The sequence below is a fragment of the Arachis ipaensis genome, chromosome B2 (assembly GCF_059453495.1).
Source record: "Arachis ipaensis isolate K30076 ecotype BB chromosome B2, ASM5945349v1, whole genome shotgun sequence".
In the NCBI taxonomy this organism is placed as follows: domain Eukaryota; kingdom Viridiplantae; phylum Streptophyta; class Magnoliopsida; order Fabales; family Fabaceae; genus Arachis; species Arachis ipaensis.
Window position 1 is genome coordinate 74,310,294 of NC_142437.1, and position 22,205 is coordinate 74,332,498.

The following is a 22,205-nucleotide window of genomic DNA, read 5'->3' on the forward strand; positions in this document are numbered from 1 at the left end:
CCTTTGTGGCAGGCTATAGAGCTGTGATAGTTGGAATGGATCCAGTATGTTGTGAATCAACTTCATGGATGGAAAACGCCCAGGTTAAGAAGTTATCTCGTGGTTCCACTCAACCATTTTATCAGGTTCGTCTACCTTCAGCATGGAATTTTCATTTGTATTTTTTCTTGTTTTCCATGAGGATCATTTTAATTTTAGCTCATATGTTGACTTTCTAAGCAGTTGATTCTTCTTGTACTTCTTCACTAAATTTAGTAAAAATGTCTAGTGGTAATGGATATGTTATTATAAGTTTGTTTCCTAATTGTCATATGAGAAACAGTGACACTGGAATTGTATTTGAGTGTGATAATCCTATTTTGTTGCTCACTCGTATAGTAAATTCTTTGTCTGAGTTAAAGAGTCCAATATTGACCAACCTCGGTTCTAAAGGGACCAAAAGAAGTTGGAAGAGTTGGGTATAAGTTGCTAGCACTGATGGAAAATGGAGTTTTTTGGTTTCATCTATTTTGGCTTGATGGTGATGAGCATGTGTACTTCATGTTTGATATTCATAGGAGTATCATGGCGAAACAAGTGATGGAGTTTTCTGTGGAGGTCGATGATGTTGGTGGTGGTGGTTCTAGTCACTCGAATTTTGTCTAGAACGACCCACCTCTTGCACCACCACCACTGCACTGTGCTAGTCCAGTGGTAGACATGGACGTGGATGGTGAGGAGTCTGATGAAGAGTATGTTGCTGATAGCAACGATGGTGATTCTTTTGAGAATGATGAGGAGGAAAAGTTTGTACCAGAAATTCCAGTCGGTGCTTCAATTTGGTATCTTCGTTATTGCTGCAAGCTATTCGTTGTCGCCATCAGATTGCTCTGCCAATCTGTTAATAGTAGCTTGCATTCTAGTGTTTTCCGCCATTGACTCGATGAAAGCACCAATTTGATACGAACCTAGAGAAGAATGGTTTTATTGAATGATGAAAAATATATAGTGTAAAAGTGTATCACTGATGTACAGCAAGTATGTATCATAGAAATAGAATAGTAATGGATGAGGAAGAAATTGATGCACATGCAAGTTTCTGCTTGCTCCTGCATCTGTTAGTTAGATCCCCTAATTTTCAAGTCTATCTTCATTTGTGCCTAACCGTATTGCCTTTCTCTCTGTATCATAGTGAAATATTGATTATACTTGGTGATTCGTCCGTGCACTGGGGCGGCTGAGCTATAGCGATTCCGAGTAGAGTATCGTCAAAGATGGAGGGCTATACGTCGGCCAAGACTGAACACCGCGGCGAAAATACCTGCAAAAGATACTCCGACGCTCAAGTCAATAAGGTGCTTTTATGAGTATGTCAAGTGAATATTAAACTGAAACTAGAACCTGATCTTTAGCTGAGGTTGTGTGTTCGGTTTTATAGAGGGTGTTTTGCTCGTCTGTTGCAGGTAGAACCGTGATTCTGGGTCAGCTATTTTAGAGGATAAGGTTTTGTTGACCACGTCTCTCTTTTCAAATATTCGGGTCCGGATTTATTGTTCCGTTCCGAGCTTTTCGGGTGGCCGAGGTTAAGGTTACGTATCAAAGACCCCAAGCTTGCCTTGGTTTGGACAGGACAAAGGCGAGCTTTTTTATCGGGAATATTGTATACCTCGGCCACTGGTTTTTTTGTCGTGTTCGTTCCCTACAGCCCCCAAGCTCGGCTTGGTTCTATGCAGGAGTTTGAAATGTTTGCTATATTTAATTTTTGCTTTGTTCTTCGTGCTTTAATGAATGATTGATTTGATTTGTGCTGCGAATTTCTAGGTGCTCCTGACCGTGTGATTGAAGAGGTCTTGATCGTGGGTTTCTTTGATGGATAAGATTGAAAAATAACGCTTCATATGTAACTGCTCCATTTGTAATAAACGTGCTTGCAACCTTTGGCTTTTGTATTTGGGAATTTCTTTGTTTCTGAGAAAATGAGCAAAAAAGGTGAGTGTTGATCCGTGCCTTTGCTTCTTCTTTCTTTCTTATTTGGTTTTCTTGGTTTTTTTGTATGGAAGAGGAGAAGGCTGTCGTTGGTGAAGGTGACCTCTATGGCTAGGTTGATCCTAGGGTTGGGGGTTATTCTTCACAATTTAGTGATAGGGAAGCTGTTAAGATGCTGGGTTCTAATGTTTGGGTTAGAAGTGGTAGTGGTATTAGGATAGAAATACTTCCTTGTGAGAGTGGTGATCGTGTTTTCCATCGTCGTGATGATTGCGCCTTCTTTTATATGTATAGTTGCTTGTTTACTAAGCTAGGAGTTAGGCTCCCTTTCACTGATTTCGAGTGTGGCGTTCTTTATTGGTTGAACTGTGCCCCCAAGTCAGCTTCACCCCAACTCGTGGGGGTTTGTGAGAGCTTTCGAGATACTGATGGATTTCCTTAATCATCCTCCATCCCTTAGGTTGTTTTTCTCGTTGTTCCAGGCTAAAGGGGTTGGTCATGGGTCTGGGTTAACCTGAGTAGCTATCTTCGTTGTGCCATCTTTGGTCTTTACAAGTCTTCTTTTAAGGATTTTAAAACCATGTTTGTTAAGGTTAGGAGTGTACCTGACGAGTTTCCCTTTTACCTAAATGAGTACCTTATGGAAAAATTCCCTCTGTCGTGGTATCCTAAATCGATGCAAGTGTTGGATATGGATGATAGGTCTGTTGATGAGCATATAGTGATGGAGTTTTGTTTGAAATGTTGGGTCCAAAAGGACCGTTGTCTGTATCCGAGTTGTTAAAATGGGATACTGATAAGCAAGCTGTTCTGAATTACCTAGGTAATTTAGTTGTTTATTGCTTTGTTGTTGTTTTGTGCTTGGTGTGTTCTTATGCCGTTGATTCCTATGCAGGTGACAAAGCTTCGACTATTACGACCGCCGGACTAAAGTCATTTTTTAGTCAGCGGAAAAAAGGGGAGAAAGAGGGGTCGACCACCAATATTGAAAAAGGCGCTGTGATTTCAACTGATCCGACTTATAAGCCAAAACAGAAAAGGGGTCATATGAAAGAAAAGGTTGTTGAAACTTTTCAGGGTAAAGGGGATTCTTCTGCAGAGCTTCAAATGGTGGAGTTGGCGTATGAGTCGTAAAAGAGGTTGCATGGTTATCCGGGGGATGTGCACGCTCGGTCTTTGTGGGGGAAACTTTATCCTTTCTCTGTTATGGCTGATGAGCTCTGCTGCTTTCCCGATGATTTGAAAATGATTAATGAAGTTGGTCATGTTGGAGCGAGTCGTTTTCTACAGGTGTGTGTGAATTTATTTTGTTTATAGTACTTTATTTTATTTTCATTCGTTGTCTTTGTTGTCGGTGATAGGTGCTCGGATCGTGGCTGTTGGGAGAGCCCAAGAACTTGCTTTTGAGAAAGAGCATAAAGTTGCCATGGATGTTGCTGAGCTATCCTTGGCTGTGCAAGAGAAAGAAAAAACCATTGCCGAGCTGTCTTCTTCCTTGAGTTTGAAGGAATCAAAGCTTGTTGAGGAGAGACGTCTTCAACTTACTTCTGCTGAACAAGTTAAAACTGCTAGGGATGAGAATGGTCGCCTAGAGTCGAGGATCAAAGAGCTGGAGAATGAGGTTTACGAGGCCTTCGCACAAGGCTTTGATCGTGCTGTGTCTCAGGTAAAAGTTTTATTCCCTGAGTCTGATGTTACAAAACTGGATGCAACCAAGGTGGTTGTGAATGACCAGCTTATGGATGATGAAGTTCAGGTGGATGATAGCGAGGAATTGAGCATTGGTGATAAGGCAGACTAGGCCTTTTTGTTGATGTTTTGTTTTTTGGATTTTATGTATGGCATTGTTGCCTTGGATATGTATGTCTTGACTCTTTATTTTGATTGCTTGTTGGACATTCCAAGCATGATGCTCAGGTTATTTTTGTTAGTTTCCGAGTATAAAGCTCGGTTTATATTAAATATTAGCATTTTGGCTGCTCTATAAAATATGTTAGTTATCAAAACTATAATAACATAGGACTTAGATTGTTTGAAAATAGTATCGACTTTTATACAATGATTTATGGCGTCCGGCCTCATTAAAACCCTCTTCGAGTAAAAACCATGCTTGTTGGGAAAGAACCTTCGAAGGGGAAAAAGAGTACCTTCATTCGCACAGTACAGTACATTTTTATGATTGATATTTCCTTAGGGAGGTTACATTCCATGTTCTTGGAAGTTGATCTCCTTTGAGGGTTTCTAATTTGTAAGCCCCCTTGCCAAGGTTCTTGACTACTCGGAGCGGCCCCTCCTAGTTTGCGGCTAGTTTTCCGTGTGCTGGAGGTTTCCACGCTTCTTCTGTTCGTTTGAGCACGAGGTCTCCGTCATTAAAAACCTTTGAACGACCTTTTTATTGTGTCTTCCTTCTATAAAGCTTTTCATAGCTCGTTGTTTTATGTCTGAAATATCTCTTTCTTCTTCTATGAAGTCTAATTCGGCTGTTCTAGCTTTCGTGTTACTTTGTTGGTTGTATAGCTCGGTCCTTAACATCGGGACACTGACCTCTATTGGGATGAGTGCTTCTGCGCCATATACTAATTTGAAGGGAGTTTCCCCTGTTGCAGATTGAGTTGTGGTATTGTAACTCCACAAAATTTTTGGGATGAGGTCGACCTACTCGCCTTTGGCTTCTCCGAGCTTTCTCTTCAGGCCTTGCAAGATAATTCTGTTAGCGGACTCGACTTGTCCGTTTATTTGTGGGTGCTCAACTGAGCTGAAACGATGTTTAATATTGAAATTGGTTAGAAAGGAGGCGAGTTTATGATCTGTGAACTGTCTTCCGTTATCAGAGATTATTTCTCTTGGTATGCCAAACCTACATATGATATTTTTCCATAGGAAAGATCTCACCTTGTCTGCCGTTATGTTCGCCAGTGGCTGCGCTTCAATCCATTTAGAGAAATAATCTATTGATAATAAAAGGAATTTCACCTATCCTGGCGCTTTCGGGAAAGGTCCGAGGATATCCAGCCCCCACCTATCAAAAGGCCAGCTTACCTCTACGGTGTGGAATTTTTCTGCTGGGATTTCTGAGACTGTGGCGTGCTTTTGGCAATTATTGCATGTTTTGACCTTTGAAATGCAGTCTCTTTTGACTGTTGGCCAGTAGTATCCTGTTCGTAATATTTTAGCGGCCAGTGCTCGGCCTCCGATGTGGTTCCCGCAGACCCCCTCATGTGTTTCTGCCATGATCTCTTCGGCTTCGTCCTTGCTGATGCATTTGAGGAGCGGTTGTGAGTATCCTCGCCTGTACAGGGTGTTTCCTATTACTGTATAGAAGCTTGCTCTTCTTCGGAAGAGTGGTAGGTTTGATTCCTCTTTTGGTACAGCTCCTGTTTTGATGTATTCGAGGAAAGGTGTCCTCCAATCGTGTACATGCGTTATACTTAATATCGTGTTTAGCTCAAAGCTCGGTTTATCAAGTGTTAACTGTGATAGTGCTGGTGTGTTTGTTGTTTGCCTGGTCGTGGCTAATTTGGATAACACATCAACTCTACTGTTTTGTTCTCGGTTCACATGAATAATGTTAAATTCGTTGAATTTTGAAATAAGATCCTTTGTTATGAGCCAATATTTCTCTAACAAAGGATCTTTTACTTGGTAGTCACCCTTAATTTGATGCACTACAAGTACAGAGTCACAGTAAACTGTTATCTGAGGTATTTTGAGCTGTTGGGTGAGCTTCAGTCCTACTAGCAGAGCCTCATATTCTGCCTGGTTATTGCTTGTAGTAAAACGGAACTGTAGTGATTGCTCGGCTATCACTTTGTTTCCTTCCTTTAGTAGTACACCTGCTCCGCTTCCTTCCCTGTTTGATGCTCCATCTACGTGTATACTCCAACTCGTCTCTGCGGGTTGTGTTTCAGTAGTCATTTCTGAGATAAAGTCGGCTAGTATTTGTGATTTCAGGGTTTTCCTTGATTGGTACTGAATGTCAAATTCAGAGAGCTCAATGGACTATTTGTTTATTCGTCCAGCAAGCTCGAGTCTAGTCAATATCTGCCTGAGAGGTTGGTCGGTGCGTACTATTATTGTGTGGCTCTGGAAATAGTGCCTTAGCCTCCTTGCCGTGGTGATTAGTGCTAGTGCCAGCTGTTTTATTTTCGGGTATCTTGTCTCCATTGGTTGTAAAACCTTACTAATGAAGTATACTGGGCTTTGTTTTTTTCCTGTTTCAATCACTAGAACCGAGCTTATAGCATGGTTAGATAAGTATAAATGCAATGGTTTACCTGTTTCTGGTCTCTAGAGTATTGGAGGTGATGTTAAGAGCTGCTTGAGCTCTTTAAAAGAGTTTTCACATTCCTCAGTCCATGCAAATTTCTTATTCTTAGAGATTGTTTGGAAGAAATGATATGATCGGTTCGCCACTGCAGGTAAGAAGCGCGACAGGGCGGCTACTCTTCCTACGAGTTGTTGAACTTCTTTTATTGTCTTTGGGCTTGCCATGTTTAGTATTGCATTGCACTTTTCTGGGTTTACTTCGATCCCTCGTGAGGTCAGCATGAAGCCGAGGAATTTTCCTCCTTGAACCCCGAAGGCGCATTTATCCGGGTTAAGCCTCATGTTGTATGCTCGGACTTGATTGAAAACTTCTAACAAATCGTCGCAATGTGAACCACGTTCAGGTGTCTTTGCTACCATATCATCTACGTAAATTTCCATATTCTGACCTATTTGTTATCGGAATACCTTGTCCATTAGTCTTTGGTACGTCACCCCTCCATTCTTTAAGCCAAAAGGCATTACCTTGTAACAAAAATTCTCATGTTATGTTATAAAGGCTGTTTTGCTTTGGTCCTCTGGGTGCATTAGGATCTGGTTATAACCAGAGTATGCATCCATAAAACTTAAGCTTTTGAAACCGGAAGCATTATCTACTAATTTATCTATACAAGGTAACTGGTAAGCATCTTTAGGACAAGCTTTATTTAAATTTGTAAAGTCGACACACATGCGCCATTTGCCTGAACTTTTCCTTACCATTACCACGTTGGAGAGCCATGTGGTGAAGCGGATTTCTTTGATAAAACCTGCATTAAGGAGCTTCTTGGTTTCCTCTAGTGCTGCTTGTTTTTTCTCCTCTCCGAGGTTTCTTTTCTTTTGTGCCACAGGTCGGACTGCCTTGTCAATTGCTAGCTTGTGGCAGATGACTTCTAGATTTATTCCAGCCATGTTCTCAGGCGTCCATACAAATAGGTCGGCGTTGCTTCGAAGTATTATTATCAGTTTTGTTCGTTCTTCCCCCTCCAAGGATTCTCCAATGTATGTGAATTGTTTATCATCGTCTGCTAATATTACTCGCTGAAGGTTGTCCATTGGTTGAGGTCATTCGTTGAAGTCCTCTCTTGGATCAAGCTCGGCTAATTTTAAAATCTCGGCTGTATTGTGGATTGCTTGCACTTGTGGCCGAGTTGCTTGTTTTGCCGAGCTTTACTTCAGGCTGGCATTGTAGCATTGTCGAGCTTTTTGGTGATCTGCATATACTGTTGCTATCTTGTTTTCCTGCACAGGAAACTTAACACACATGTGTAAAGTAGACACTACTACCCTGAATATATTCAGGGCTGGTCTTCCGATGATAATATTATAAGGGCTATAACAGTCTACAATCAGATATTGGATATCAATCGATTTTGACATAGGGTTTTCTCCTATCGTTGTTCTTAACCATATGTGTCCCATAATAGGGACCCTTTCTCCGGAGAAACCCACCAGCTCTCCGGAGGAGGGTTGCATTGTTTTTTTTGATAACTTCATTTTCTTGAAAGTAGAATAAAATAAAACGTCAGCGCTGCTACTTGGATCTAGTAGTGTTTTTATTACTAATAGTTCTCCAGCTTGAATGGAGATTACTACTGGATCGTCAAGGTTAGGGCTCGCTGATTTGAAGTCTGATTGATTGAATGTTATTGTGACGTCTACGTCTTTTTCTCTCTTGGGGTGTGTTGTTCCTTCGATTGCTAGCATTGCTCTATAACGTCATTTTCTGGCCGAGGTTTCCCCCCCCCCACCTGCATAGCCTCCTGATATGTAGTTGATAACGCCTCTTGGCGGGTTGGGTTATGTTCGTTTCCCTTTGTCCTTATCTGTTGTTGCTCGTTGGTGCTCATCTTTATCCGAGCTGACTTCCTTAGTTTTGCATCCATCGACGTGTTTGTCTAGGAGCCCTTGGCGTGCCAGTCTTTCGAGCAGGTCCTTGGCGACGATGCAGTCGTCTGTAGTGTGTCCAAACTTCTGATGAAAAGCGCAATGCTTGCTCCTATCCACGAACCTTTGGTCTTGGTAACTTCATGCACGGGCTGATGGTTTCACTATTTTGGCATTGAGAATCTCCTTGATGATGTTCTCTCTTTTGGTATTGAACCTAGTGTAAGTATTGAATTTTGGTGTGAGCTTGAAGAGCTTCTTCGACTCCTTGTTGTTTGGTGGTCTGAAGAAATTTTCTTCATCTTTTCTGTGTGGCTGTTTTTTTACTTTCTGGGCTTCGCGGAGCTCTTCAATCTCCATCTGACCTGCAGCCCTTTCTCGGAACTCTTCTAGTGTCTTCGGTTTGGTTAACGCAATCGTCTCTCAGAACTTGTCAGGTCTGCGGCCGGCTTTGAGGGCGTGCAGGTGTACTGCCAGATCTAAGTCTTGAATCTCCATGGTTGCCTCAGCAAACCGAGTCATGCAGTCTTTTAAGCTTTCATGTTGTTCTTGTTTGATGGTGCCTAGGTAATCTGATCCATGAACGTATATTCTTGATGCGGCAAAATAATCAATGAAGGACCCCGCCAGCTCCTCAAAAGAAAAAATTGAACCTGTAGACAACTTAGAAAACCAGAATAATGCAGCACCATCAAGGTAAGTAGGAAAAGCTCGACAGAGCACAAGTTCATTGTTAGCGCCGTTAAAAAACATCATAGATTGAAATTTCTTAACATGAGTCCGGGGATCACCGAACCCCTTGTATGGCTCCAGGGCGGTGAGTAATACGAAATTTTTCGGCATCTGGAAGTTGGTGATCTCCTTGGAGAAAGTGTTGTCCAAAGTCAGCTTTTCCTTCGGTGGGCTGATGTTTAGGGGACCTGTGTTGCCCTGAGCCGAGCTTTTGGAGCTTCCTTCCTCATGTTTTCCATTGTTATGTGCGGATAGCTTGGCTATCCTTCGTACTTCTGCTTGAAGCCCAGCGATCTGAGCTAGGAGCTCTACCTGTGTGGGTTGAGGGTTCCCATTATCAGCCATGCTTGAGGATTGGGAATCCTGCAAAATAGAGTAAAAAACTAAGCAAAGAGAACAGTGGGATTAGATAAATTTCTGGGCCCACGGTGGGCGCCAAGTGATTCGTCCGTGCACTGGGGCGGCCGAGCTATAGTGATTCCGAGCAGAGTGTCGTCAAAGATGGAGGGCTATACATCGGCCAGGACTGAACACCGTGGCGGGAATACCTATAAAAGATACTCCGACGCTCAAGTCAATAAGGAGCTTTTATGGGTACGTCAAGTGAATATTAAATTGAAACTAGAACATGATCTTTAGCCGAGGTTGTGTGTTCGGTTTTATAGAGGGTGTTTTGCTCATCAGTTGCAGGTAGAACCGTGATTCTGGGTCAGCTGTTTTGGAGGATAAGATTTTGTTGACCACGTCTCTCTTTTCAAATATTCGAGTTCGAATTTATTGTTCCGTTCCGAGCTTTTCGGGTGGCTGAGGTTAAGGTTACGTATCACTTGGTAAATACTAAATTTTAGGGACGCTAAATTCAAATTATTATTTATTTTTATATTATTTGAAGTCTTTGATATGGTATAGTTTTATAAAAGCATGGGTATTAAAAGCTTAAAGTTAGCAATTTTTAATTAATTCAAAGTATCACTAGTGGAAGTTATTAAGTTAATTGGTATCGAATTTTGTTTTCAGCACGATTTTTGGAGACTTCGTCCTTTGATTTAGAGCATGTTCACATTGTTTATCAAAACAAATTATAACTCCATCTTATTTATTTTTTATTCATTTTTATTTTGTATATATATATATATATTAAAAAATATAAACATGGTTATCAAATTCCAGCTCTTTTTACTTCTTCATAGTTTCAAGAGATTTAATTAAAATTTAAATATCTTCTCAAAATCAAAACTTCAACGAATACAATGCTATTTATTATTTATTCTACATAATGAAAGAGTAGAAGTTATGCTGAGTTAAAATTTATATTTTATTTAATATTATTTACTTATATTTATATTTTATTTAATATTATTTATTTATATCAGTATTTAATTTAAATTATTTATTTTTATCATAAAGTAATCTATAATATAGAATCCTATTAAAATTTTATTACTTTTGGTGTTATATTTTATAGAGCATTGAGTAAATATTTTTTCACTTATTATATTAAAAAATTATTGACTAAAATTCATTAGAATTAAAATTTCACTACACATATAAAACTTTATTTGGTCACATTATTTATTTATTTATTTTACATCAACTAAATTGATGATTCTATTTAATTATAGGGTTTTTTTCTTAAAAGAATTTTGTTATATATTTTTTTATTTTCTCTTTCGATATACTCAAATATATCATTTCTATTATAATATAATCTCAAGGATATATTTTATTTTATTTTTTATATATAAAGTTAAATCTCTTTGTCTTTTACGATTTTCACATTAATTATAAAGGTAAAATATTTTTTTTACCAAAAAATTATATATATATATATATATATGGAGTAAAGTTGTCACATGCCTTATGATCTAAGTAGACTTTTTCAATATATATTGCCTTTTCAATAATTTTTTTAACATTTTTTTAGTCTTCTATAATCAAAATATTTGTCGTAGAGTATGGTAACTAATTCTTCATTAATTTGAAAGCATTCCAATAGATGAAATACTTTTAAAGCTAAAATTTGCTAACAATTTGTCATTCATTTGAACATTAATTCTAATAAATATTTAATTAATTTTGTTCAATACTATTTTTATATTTCTTAATTAATTAATAATGTTGAGTTAAAACTCAAATTTGGTTTAAAGTTTTAGTTTACTCATTTTAATTTTAAAGTTGACATTTGTGACTCAAGTTAGTCTTTCGAATATTTTTTTATTCATGACATGCTGAATAACATATTAATGTGGATCGTCAGTGTTAGAATGGTATGGTTTGACCATATTTAATAGGATGATAAAATTTTAGATAGTGACATATGGAATGTCGATGTAAATGTTGGTGCATATGACACTTTATCATTTGTTTATGTGTCACTCAATGACATCATTACAAGTAGCTTCATTTAATCATTGAATTTTGTTAAATAAATCAAAATTCTTAATATTTTAAATATATTAATTTTTTTTTATTGTTCACATATTTGTGTAGAGACTACTTTAATTTATGACTTTTAATTTTAAAGACTAAATTGAGTAGCTTAAAAAAATTCAGGAATTAAATCGAGTCACTTGCAATAATGGCATGTTAGCTAGTGACATGTAGACAAATCATAAAGTAACACATGGATAACCGTTTTTGTCACGTAATACTATCGTCCACATTAACATGCTACGTATCACTAACTGACATGTCATTACCTAATTACACATGGTCGAAGCATGTTCTAACACGTGGTATTGATAATCCATGTCAGTATGTCATGTTATGTGTCACGTCAACATGTCGTAAAGAAAAATATTTGAGAAATTAATGTGAGCCATATATAAATGTCAACTTTAGAAATTAAATTGAGTAAACTAAAATTTTAAAAATCAGTTTAAGGTGTATGTGTAATTTTGTGGACTAATTTAAGTATTAACTCAATAATTTTAGTAATTATTTTATTTTTAATAAAATGACAAATTAAGAATAACAAATGAGAATAATAAATTTATATTAATATTTTTTGAGTATTCAAAAAAAAAAAAAGATTATTGATCTATTCATAGTACCACATTCATAAAACAATGATTACAAAAAATAATTTTAATTTTTTTATTAAAATAAAAAAATAAGAATTATGAAAGTTGAATACATAACTTTAAATTTAAATGAGTTATTTAAAACTAAATCATTAAACATTATACAATGGCTATATCGTGTAACAATCACTATATACAATATTAGGGATTAATTGGTTTGTGAGTTTTCGTTTTTATTTTTATTTTTATTTTCGATAAAAATAAAAATAAAGCATAAAAATATGATTGATTAAATATTTTTAAAATATTTTCAATGAAAACATTTTAAAAAATGGAACAAAGTTAAAAATGTTATTTCCATATTTTTAGTTTCTTCAGTTTGAATATTTGAAACGGTTTTGAACTCAAAATACAATATTTTTTGTTTTGGGATAAACGTTCAACCTCTCCTACTTTTTTCAATACATTTTTTTTCTCACACCACATTCACTTCAGTGTATCCATTATCTACTTTTAATTTATACATACATTTTTTAAAAAGATAAAAAAAATTACTTTTTTTTAAAATTTCATTTGACCATTTTTTATTTTTTTTTTTTCAATTTCATTTGACCCTTTGGACTATATAGTCAAATAATAAAAAAAATGAAGTTCTAATTAGAATTAAATATGTATTTTTTGAGTTTTTTTATTTTATTTAAAATTGAGTACGTATTTTAGAGACACATTTTATTTAAAGAAATGATTTTGTTAGGAAATAATTTTTTAAATCGATAATTAATTATAAAAGTATCGATAATAAAAATTAAAAGAATACATAAAATGATAATTTGTTATAATTTTTTATTAATAAATTATTTGTTAAAAAATATGTTTATATCAATAGATTTAATATTAATTAATCGATTCGTTTGGTGTAAAATTAATTTTGGTTGCAATTTTTTGTTTCAATTGATATTTTTTATTGTTATATAGTGCCATAGAAAATATAAAACCATATATATATATATATATATATATATATATATGATACCAACTTTTTTTAAAATAGCATAATAAGATAGTAATTTATTTTATATTGATGCCGTATAAAAATTAATTATTAATTTAATAAAAAATTAAATAACTAAAATTATACATTTAATAAAAATATAATTTTGTAATTTTAAAATATTAAAAATACATTTTAAAATGAGCTAACCAAACATATTTCTATTATTTTTGATACTTAGAAATGAATCTTCTTTTCACAAATCAATCACAATTTTTAAAATGTGAAAAATTAAAAATAAAAATTATTTTCTAAAAATGAAAACAGAAAACGAAAACAAAAAATATTTTCGCAAACCAATTATCCTCTTAGTGATTCATTAGAGAAAACATAAGTTCTTGATAAAATTAGGAATTAGTTCAATAATTGTAGCTACATTTTGGCATATGATGCAACATGATGATTATTTGGCTATGATATCCAAGAAAAAAAAATTATTTGTGATTAGACTTCCATTTCATGATTTACATTACAGAAAATCTTCTTATATGCATTATATTATTAAAAAGACAAAATATTACAAGTATTTTTTTTGGGTTATATGACAACTAAAAGGCCATATCCTCATACTTAAAATTTGACTTATATTATTTCCAGCAAAGTTCATTTGAAGAAAATATTTCATAATTGAAAAGTTGACTTATTTATTTGCAAGTAATAATAAATTTATATTCAAATTTGTTTTCATATATGTGTAATGATTTAACTTTGAAGTCTTAACATGTACTTTGCATCCATTTTATTTAGTTTGTTGATACTATAAAAAAAATACTTAGACGACTTTCAACTATTATAATTTAGTGCTATATAGACTACAAAATTTTATTATTGTCGTTCACTTTCTTAAAAAAAAATTATGCATATATAGTTGCCTTATAAATATTTTAGAAGTAAAATTTTAAAAATTATTAGACATGGCTGCTCTTGAATAAGGAGGATGCAAATGCTCGCTACTTATAAGGACATATATTTCACTCTTAAATTGTTATAAGATGAAATTCATAGATAACATTAAAGAGTAAGTTTAAAGACCTTAATATTATATGTCAGGAGGTTGTTTATTATTTTACTAATTTTCAACAATATCTCAATACTAAAACATATCTAAGATAGCTATTGCCATGAGTTTTCAAATAATATTTTGTATCGATGAAGAAAAATCCTAAACATGATAGGTGAGTTTTATTAATTGCATTGATAGAATTTTTTTAATGGTTGTATTGATAGCGACTTGAAATAAATTATTTTTTATTATTCCACGAGATTTAAGACAAAATATTATGCATTCAACTGTGTATTCTTATTATTTTTAACAATTTTATTAAGTATTTAAACTAATAAAAAAGTATAAAATTTTCTTTAGGTATAAATAGAACTACTTCAACTAAATAAGAAACAAAATAAGTTAGCGAGTTTCAACATGTAATAACATTAGTCATATTACTCTATTTCTAAGAATGAATATAATATTAACAAATATTCCTATACCAATTAGATTTTAACAATAACATTTTTATATATAATATATTAATTTCTGTTGCCATGATTAGAGATGACAAAACACCCGTAAAAATAGGTACCTACAGAAATTATCTACGACGGAGATTAAATAGGACCTGTAAAATGCCACGAGAATGAGGACCTTCCCTCGTGAATAAATGAAAATGGAGACAGGGATGGATATACTCACCCCACAAAGTCTATGAAGGAAATGTTTTTAAAATATCATCACTTATAAATAAAAGTTATAAGTTACCATGTTGGATATTTAACGTTTGTATTAGATTATATTAAACTATGTTTAGAGTTAAATTATGTTACCTTATGTATTATATATTTTGTAATTCTTTTTAAAAAGATTTAAAGGCAATACCCATGAATATCCATCCGTGAGTATCCATTATTTTCACGGGAACAATTAAATAGGGACTTATAACGGGGATGAGACAAGAGTAAGCATTTTCATAAATAAAAATGGGGTGGAAGAGGGGTATCCTGTATGGATACCCATTGTTATCCCTAGGCATGATAATAAAAAAAGTTCAAGCAGACTATATTTCATGTTAGATCTTATTTACTCAAATTAGTTTTAACATAAAAGTAAGAGGACTTGAAAGTTTTACTCATGAATCATGACAAAAATGTTTACAAATTCAACTACTAATGTTGTTTAAAGAAAAGTCTTTGAAACGATAGAATCTTAATATAAATACTTTAATTTAATCACAAACTATGTATTATTATCAATGAGTAATTTTTTTTTTTGTGACATAAAACCTAAAAGACAAAGAAAGAAGAAAAGAGAAAAGGTTAATAGTCAAATTCATTCTTGAAAGATCACTCGTTCTTTAAATTAGTCTTCAAATGATTTGTTTAGTCATATTAGTCCTTGAAAGATAAAATGTAAGTCAAATTGGTCCTTCCGTTAATTAGATGATAACGTGTCATGTTAAGTACCACGTAGCATGATGACGTGGTAGGTTAATGCCACGTGTCACAAGATGATTGGTTGACGTATCAGGTCAGTGACACCTAGCATGCCACGTGTCACTTGACATGTAAAAAGATTATTTATAATCAAAATAGTCCTTAAAAGTCCAGATATAAGTCATTTTTATCCTTAAAATTTTAAAAATTAATCAAATTAATTCTTATATAATTTTTTTATTTTTTTATAATATTAAATTTAAAATATTTTTTGATAATACTAATTTTAATATTATTTTTTAGATCTTAATAAATAAAATTCTCTTTACATAAAATAATAAAAATAATTATATTATTAAAAAGTTATTTTGTCGAGTGGATTAGTTAGAGTTAGTCCGTTCTCTTGTTTCAGAAGCTAGGACTAGGGTCAAGCAAGCCTGCCCCATCCGTTTATTCCATAGCCTATCGAGCCAAGCCAAATCTGCAGCCAGTAAATTTTACATTTTTAAATTGTAAATTTTTTATAGTGAATTTTTTTTATTTAAATGAGTTTATTAAATTATTGTTGATTATATATTTAAAAATTAATATTTTAAATATCACTTAATAGTATAGTAGTTATTTTAAAATTTAAATCTTTTAATTTTTTTAAAATTATAATTTTTATTATTGTTTAATTTGTATAATAGAACTCATTAATTGAAAAATTGATTTGTGGGGTCACTTGTTGAATTTTAATATTTTAATATAGTTTTTTTTTAAATAACTACTATATTTATTTAGTGAGATCTAAAAGATTAAAATATTTAAAATAATAATATATTTATTTAGTGAAATTCAAAATATTAAAACTAGTTATATACTAAAAGTTTTGATATTTTGGATTTTATTAAATAAATATAGTAATTATTTTAAATATTTTAATATCTTAGATCTCACAAAATAAATATAGTAGTTATTTTATAGAAACTATATTAAAATATTAAGATTCAACAAATGATCCCACAAATCGATTTTTTAATTATTGAGTTCTATCATATAAATTAAATAATAATAAAAATTATAATTTTAAAAATTTAAAGATTTAAATTTTAAAATAATTATTATATTATTTAATAAAATTAAAAAAATTAAAATTTTAAATATATAATAACAATAATTTGATAAACTCGTTTAAATAAAAAAATTTAATATAAAAAATTATAATTTGAAAATATAAAATTTTAAAATACAAATGATAAAATAACTTCATAATAATGTAATTATTTTTATTATTTTATGTAAAAAGAATTTTTTTTATTAAGGTCTAAAAAATAATATTAAAATTAGTACTATCAAAAAATATTTTAACTTTAATATTACGAAAAAAATAAAAATAAAAATAAATTATATAAGGACTAATTTGATTAATTTTTAAAATTTTAGAGATGAAAATGACTTACATCTGAACTTTCAAGGACTATTTTGATTATAAATAACTTTTTCACATGTCGAGTGACACGTGTCGTGCTAGGTGTCACTGATCTAACACGTCAACCAATCATCTTGTGACACATGGCATTAATCTACCACGTCATCATGCCACGTGGTACTAAGGATGAGGGATGTTCAAATCCAAACCGATCCAAATTAAACTGCTCATCAAATTCAATCCAAACCGAAAACCAATTAAAATCGCACTAATTCGGATTTAATTGGATTCTATTTTTTGCAAACCACTGGATTGGATCGGATTTTGGATCTACTTTTCATAACCGATCCAATCCAATCCAAACCATACAATGTGATATAATATTATTATTTTATTATTATATTTACAATTATACTTATAATGTAAAACCCTACCACACTGAGCTTTACGCTTAAGCCGTAAAACATAGGTGGTGTGGTAGGGTGTTACATATAACATGTTTAATTTGTTATACATTTTTCTATTATTCATGTATTATTATTATTTAATAAATATTTTATGTTCAAAATGATATTTATTTATTTATTTTAACTAACCTATAATTTTATTTCTATTGTTATGTTATCGTTGGCTTTTTAAGATATTGTTAAGACTTGTTATGTCATTGTTGATTATTTAAAATTTGATGTTGAGACTTGTTATATGTATTTAATTTTCTTAATTTACAAAATCGTAAATCCAATCCAATCCAAACCGCTTGAAATTGAATCGAATTTTTTTTAAGTCATCAAATCCAAATCGCACCGCAAGTAAAATTAGTGTTCGGATTGGATGAGTTTTTTACTCAAAACCATGGTTCTGAAAACCGGACCAGACCGGCCGGTTCAATCGAAAAAATCGGAAACCAGTTACCTAGCCGGTCCGGGTAACCTCAAAAACCAAATGGCAAAGAACCGGTGGGAAAACCGGTCGAATCGGCAGTTAACCGACGAACCGGAAGAACTGTCCGGTTTTTTGGCGGTTCAGTGGTTTGGAAATTCAGAAGCCAAACGACGTTGTTTTGGCTATTTTTAAAAAAAAAAAAAACTGGCGTACGCGTTAACCAACCTAACCCTAATCACTAATCAATCAGCCACCCACCAATCACCCAAGCTCCCAGCCTCCTCCCCTTTCTTCCCCCCTCATCCACCAAGGCCACCATTGCCACCGCCCACCAAGCTCCAGATTCCAGCAGCGCTCCTCATTCGCCACCCAGCAGCGCTCCTCAGCAGCCGCGACCACCACCGCGTTGAGCCCGCTTCCTCGTTGCCGAACCTCGACGAGCTCGCCGAGCCCGCCTTTCATTCGCCGGTAAGACTGATTTTCTTGTCTTTTTGATTTTGAACATGCTTCCTTCTAGCTCGCCTGTTCTGTTTGAAAAAAAAATAACAGGGCATCTGAGTTAAAAAAAAATAACATATAAATCCAGTTAAATATGCTCTATGCTGCCTGAATATGTTCTGATCTTAATTTTTGTTTTTGATTCTCTATGCTGTCTGTTCTGTTTGCTGATTCTGTTTGCTGGTTCATGAATATGCTCTATGCTTCTGTTTGCTCTATGCTCTACCATTCTGTTTGCTTCTGCTTTTTGTTGCTTTTGAATGGAAATAGTTTTAAATTTTTATTTTACCTGAATCAGTTGATTTCTGTGACTGTCAAGCTGCATGAAGTTGATCTATGCTGCCTGTTCTGTTTGCTGGAAATAGTTTTTGATTCTCTATGCTGCCTGTTCTGTTTGCTGCTTCATTATTTTCATGGTTTTTTGAAGTTGATTTCTTGTCTTTGATTTTCTGATTGTTATAGATGGAACAATCACAAAGTAACTCACAGCCACAAGATAATGCTGCTCAAAATTCTCAAACTGGTTCCTCTAGAGGTAAATCTGATCCAGCTTGGCAGTATTTTACAGTGAAGTATGACAAAAATAACAAGGCTCAATATACATGTATTTTCTGCTTGAATACTTACAATGGAGGGGGGATATATAGAATGAAATATCATCTTGCAAAAATCCCTGGACAAATTAAAGTTTGTAACAAAGTAACTGAAGATGTTGAGCTTCAATTCAAAAGGCTTTTGGAGGAAAACAAAAAAAATAAGGCAGAAAAAAGAAAATTTACATCTGATTGTTATGATGTGGAAAGTGAAAGAGAAGCGGAAGAAGAGGGTAAAGCGCCTAATCCTGTACAACCTCCGGCTCCTGCAACAATGGGAGACAAAGGAAAGAGAAGAGCGATTGCTGCTACTCCAATTGGAAGTTATTTTAAGGAAAGGACTATACCAGGCTCTCAACCAGCTTTGAAAAGTGTCTTGGCCAGTAAACAAGTTAAACACAAGGTTAAGTTGGGGCTTGCAAGATGGATCATTGATGCATGGATTCCATTCAATGCAATTCAATCGCCTTACTTTCAACCTGCCTTGGACGAAGTTGCTGCAATTGGACCTGGTTTCAAGGGACCGTCGTATGACGAAATGAGAGTTCATTTGCTGGCCGATCTTAAGAAGGAGTGTCAGTTGCTTGTTGAAGGTTATAGGAGCTCGTGGAAAAGGACTGGTTGTACACTGATGGCAGATGGCTGGACTGATCAAAGGCAGCGTACGTTAATTAATTTTCTAGTTTATTGTCCTGCTGGTATGTCATTTGTTAAGTCTGTTGATGCTTCTGATATGATAAAAACTGCCGATACCTTGTTTAAATTGTTTGCTGAGGTTATTGAGTGGGTTGGGTCTAGTAACATTGTGCATGTGGTTACTGATAATGCTGCGAATTATGTATCTGCTGGAAAACTCATTCATGAAAAGTATCCAAACATTTTTTGGTCTCCTTATGCTGCTCATTGCATCAATCTTATCTTGAAAGACATAGCAAGTCTTCCTCACATAGCTGACCTTGCCTCTCGTGCTTCAAAAGTGACTGTTTTTGTTTACAATAATATGATTTTCTTGTCATGGCTTAGAAAAAGAAAAGAGTGGAAAGAAATTGTTCGACCAGGAGTAACACGTTTTGCTACTGTTTTCATTACTTTGAAAAGTATATATGATCATAAAGAAGACTTGCAATCATTGGTGATTGACAAATATTTCACTTCTCATAAATTATCCAAGAGTGTCAATGGGAAGATGGTTAGTTCAATTATCTTGGATAGTAAGTTTTGGGATGATTGTTTTACTACTGTTATGCTTGTTGGTCCTCTAATTAAGTTATTGAGGCTTGTTGATGCTGATGAGAAACCTTCTCTGGGTATCGTGTATGCGGGCATGCAAAGAGCCAAAATTAATATCAAGACAATGTTTAGAAATAGGAAATCTGCATACACACCTTATACAAGTATCTTGAAAATGCGGTGGGATAAGCATTTGAAGCGTGACCTCCATGCAGCAGCATACTTTTTGAATCCAGATTACTTCTATAGTGAGGGGTTTGTTGAGAAGGCAAATATCTTGAGGTCTTTGCTTGATTTATTTGATATTGAAACTCTTTGCGATGACTCGGTTGCCGCAATGCAAGAGATACAGTTGTATCGAGATCGAAAAGGAAGTTTTGGAAGGGAAAGTGCATTGAAAGCAATTAAGAGACTTGAACCTGGTAAGTATTTATATTTCTATGTTCAATTTACTTTGAATTTTTTTTAAATATTGAATGAGAATTGATAGTTGAATTTCATATTTTGGTAGGTGAATGGTGGAGGCTACACGGTGGGAGTGCTCCTAACTTGCAAAAAATGGCAATTCGTCTTCTTCATCAAACATCTTCATCATCCGGCTGCGAGAGGAACTGGAGCCTCTTTGAACAAATCCATTCAAAGAGGAGGAACCGATTAGAGCATCAAAGGCTAAGTGACATTGTTTATGTCACTTATAATCTACGCCTTCAATCTAGAATGCATTGCAAGAAGAAGAATTATGATCCAATTGACATTCAAAGCATTGACACAGTAGATTTTTGGGTAATGCCGGATGAAGATGATCCTGAATTTACTAATGGAGACATCGAAGGCATTGAAAATTTAATTTATACGGATAATGCTATGCCTTCATATCCTACAGGTTATTAAAATAGCAAAACTTGTTTCATTTCCTCTCAATATCTGATGTAAAGTTCTAACTTTAATTTTTTCTTGGTTTTCTATTTTATTTTATTAGACGGAGGAGATGTGGAACTTGATGTGGATTTTCCTAATGTTGCTGATTCTTCAAATACAGTTTCTTTTGGTGGTACTTCTGATGATGGTGGCTTTGGATTACCTGTTTATGATGGAGATGTTGGAACACTTAATGATAATTATGATTTTTGATGAGTTGCACCTTTGATTAGTTGAAAACTTGCTAGTAATTGTATCTTTTGAATGTAGAACATTATGGGTTTGTCATTATGTACGTTTTATTTTTTGTTTAGTTATAAACTTTGATGTTTGAAGTTGTTTGTGAACCTCTAATATTAAGTAATGGATAATTTATTATGTGAAATATTAAATTTTATTAAGTTAGAAATTATTGAATTTATATACTTAAGATTATTTTAAGTTTTTTAATAATTTTATTTAATATTTAATTAAATCGGTTGAACCCCGGTTGAACCCTGGTCGAACCAGTGAACCATTAAACCAGTGACCTCACCGGTTTATTGACCGGTCCGGTTCTCGCAACCTTGCTCAAAATCGATCCAAACCGCACCGCGAACACTCCTACGTGACACTTAACGTGACACGTCATCATCTAACTAACGGAATGACCAATTTTGATTTACGTTTTATCTTTTAAGGACTAATATGACTAAAAAAAATTATTTGAGGAGTAATTTGAAGAATAGGTGATTTTTTCAAAGTAAATTTAACTATTAACCTAAAAGAGAAAAGAATAAGAAGAAAAAACAACTCCTAAAAAAGGTCCATCTCCAAAAAATACAACCGAAAAGGTACTAAAAAAAATCCAACCAATTCTACAACTCCTAGGGTTCCATGTGTTGTTAGACAATCTGGTGGTATATTTGCCTCCCTTGAATCAAGCCAAACCTAACACACCATCGCTGCTACAATTTCAGCTTAAACACCCTTTTGATTAAATCCAAATTCGCATGAGATCAGGTGTTTTTCAATTATTCACCAAAAAAAAATCTTTAATAGAACCTGTCTCACACGCAACCTAAGTAATGTTAATCTCTTACCAAAATCAAATCACATCATATAACCTATAATTCTATTCGAAGAGGACTATTATTAAAGACCTTTGCAGAGCTCCTGTGCATCCAATGTCTAAGATGGTCTCACATGAACCAAATAAAATGATTATTCACTATTTTTAATATTCTCAATCAAATTAACTATTAATTTAATTAATTTTATAAAATTTTTATTATAATAACTAT

The 22,205-nt window shown here is 33.8% G+C and overlaps 2 protein-coding genes across 2 annotated transcripts; one reads left to right on the forward strand and one right to left on the reverse strand.

Moving 5' to 3' along the window:
* Positions 1 to 4,620: 4,620 nt before the first annotated feature.
* LOC107627305 (uncharacterized) lies at positions 4,621 to 5,880 on the reverse strand. Its single transcript, XM_016330153.1, has 2 exons — positions 5,005 to 5,880; positions 4,621 to 4,884 (listed from the first exon to the last, which is right to left on the reverse strand). Exons 1-2 carry the CDS (start codon positions 5,878 to 5,880, stop codon positions 4,621 to 4,623), a joined length of 1,140 nt encoding a protein of 379 aa, XP_016185639.1.
* A 12,763-nt stretch (positions 5,881 to 18,643) lies between these two features.
* LOC107627306 (uncharacterized) lies at positions 18,644 to 21,167 on the forward strand. Its single transcript, XM_088506339.1, has 3 exons — positions 18,644 to 20,426; positions 20,516 to 20,887; positions 20,984 to 21,167. Exons 1-3 carry the CDS (start codon positions 18,644 to 18,646, stop codon positions 21,133 to 21,135), a joined length of 2,307 nt encoding a protein of 768 aa, XP_088362465.1. The 3' UTR covers positions 21,136 to 21,167.
* The last annotated feature ends 1,038 nt before the right edge of the window (positions 21,168 to 22,205 follow it).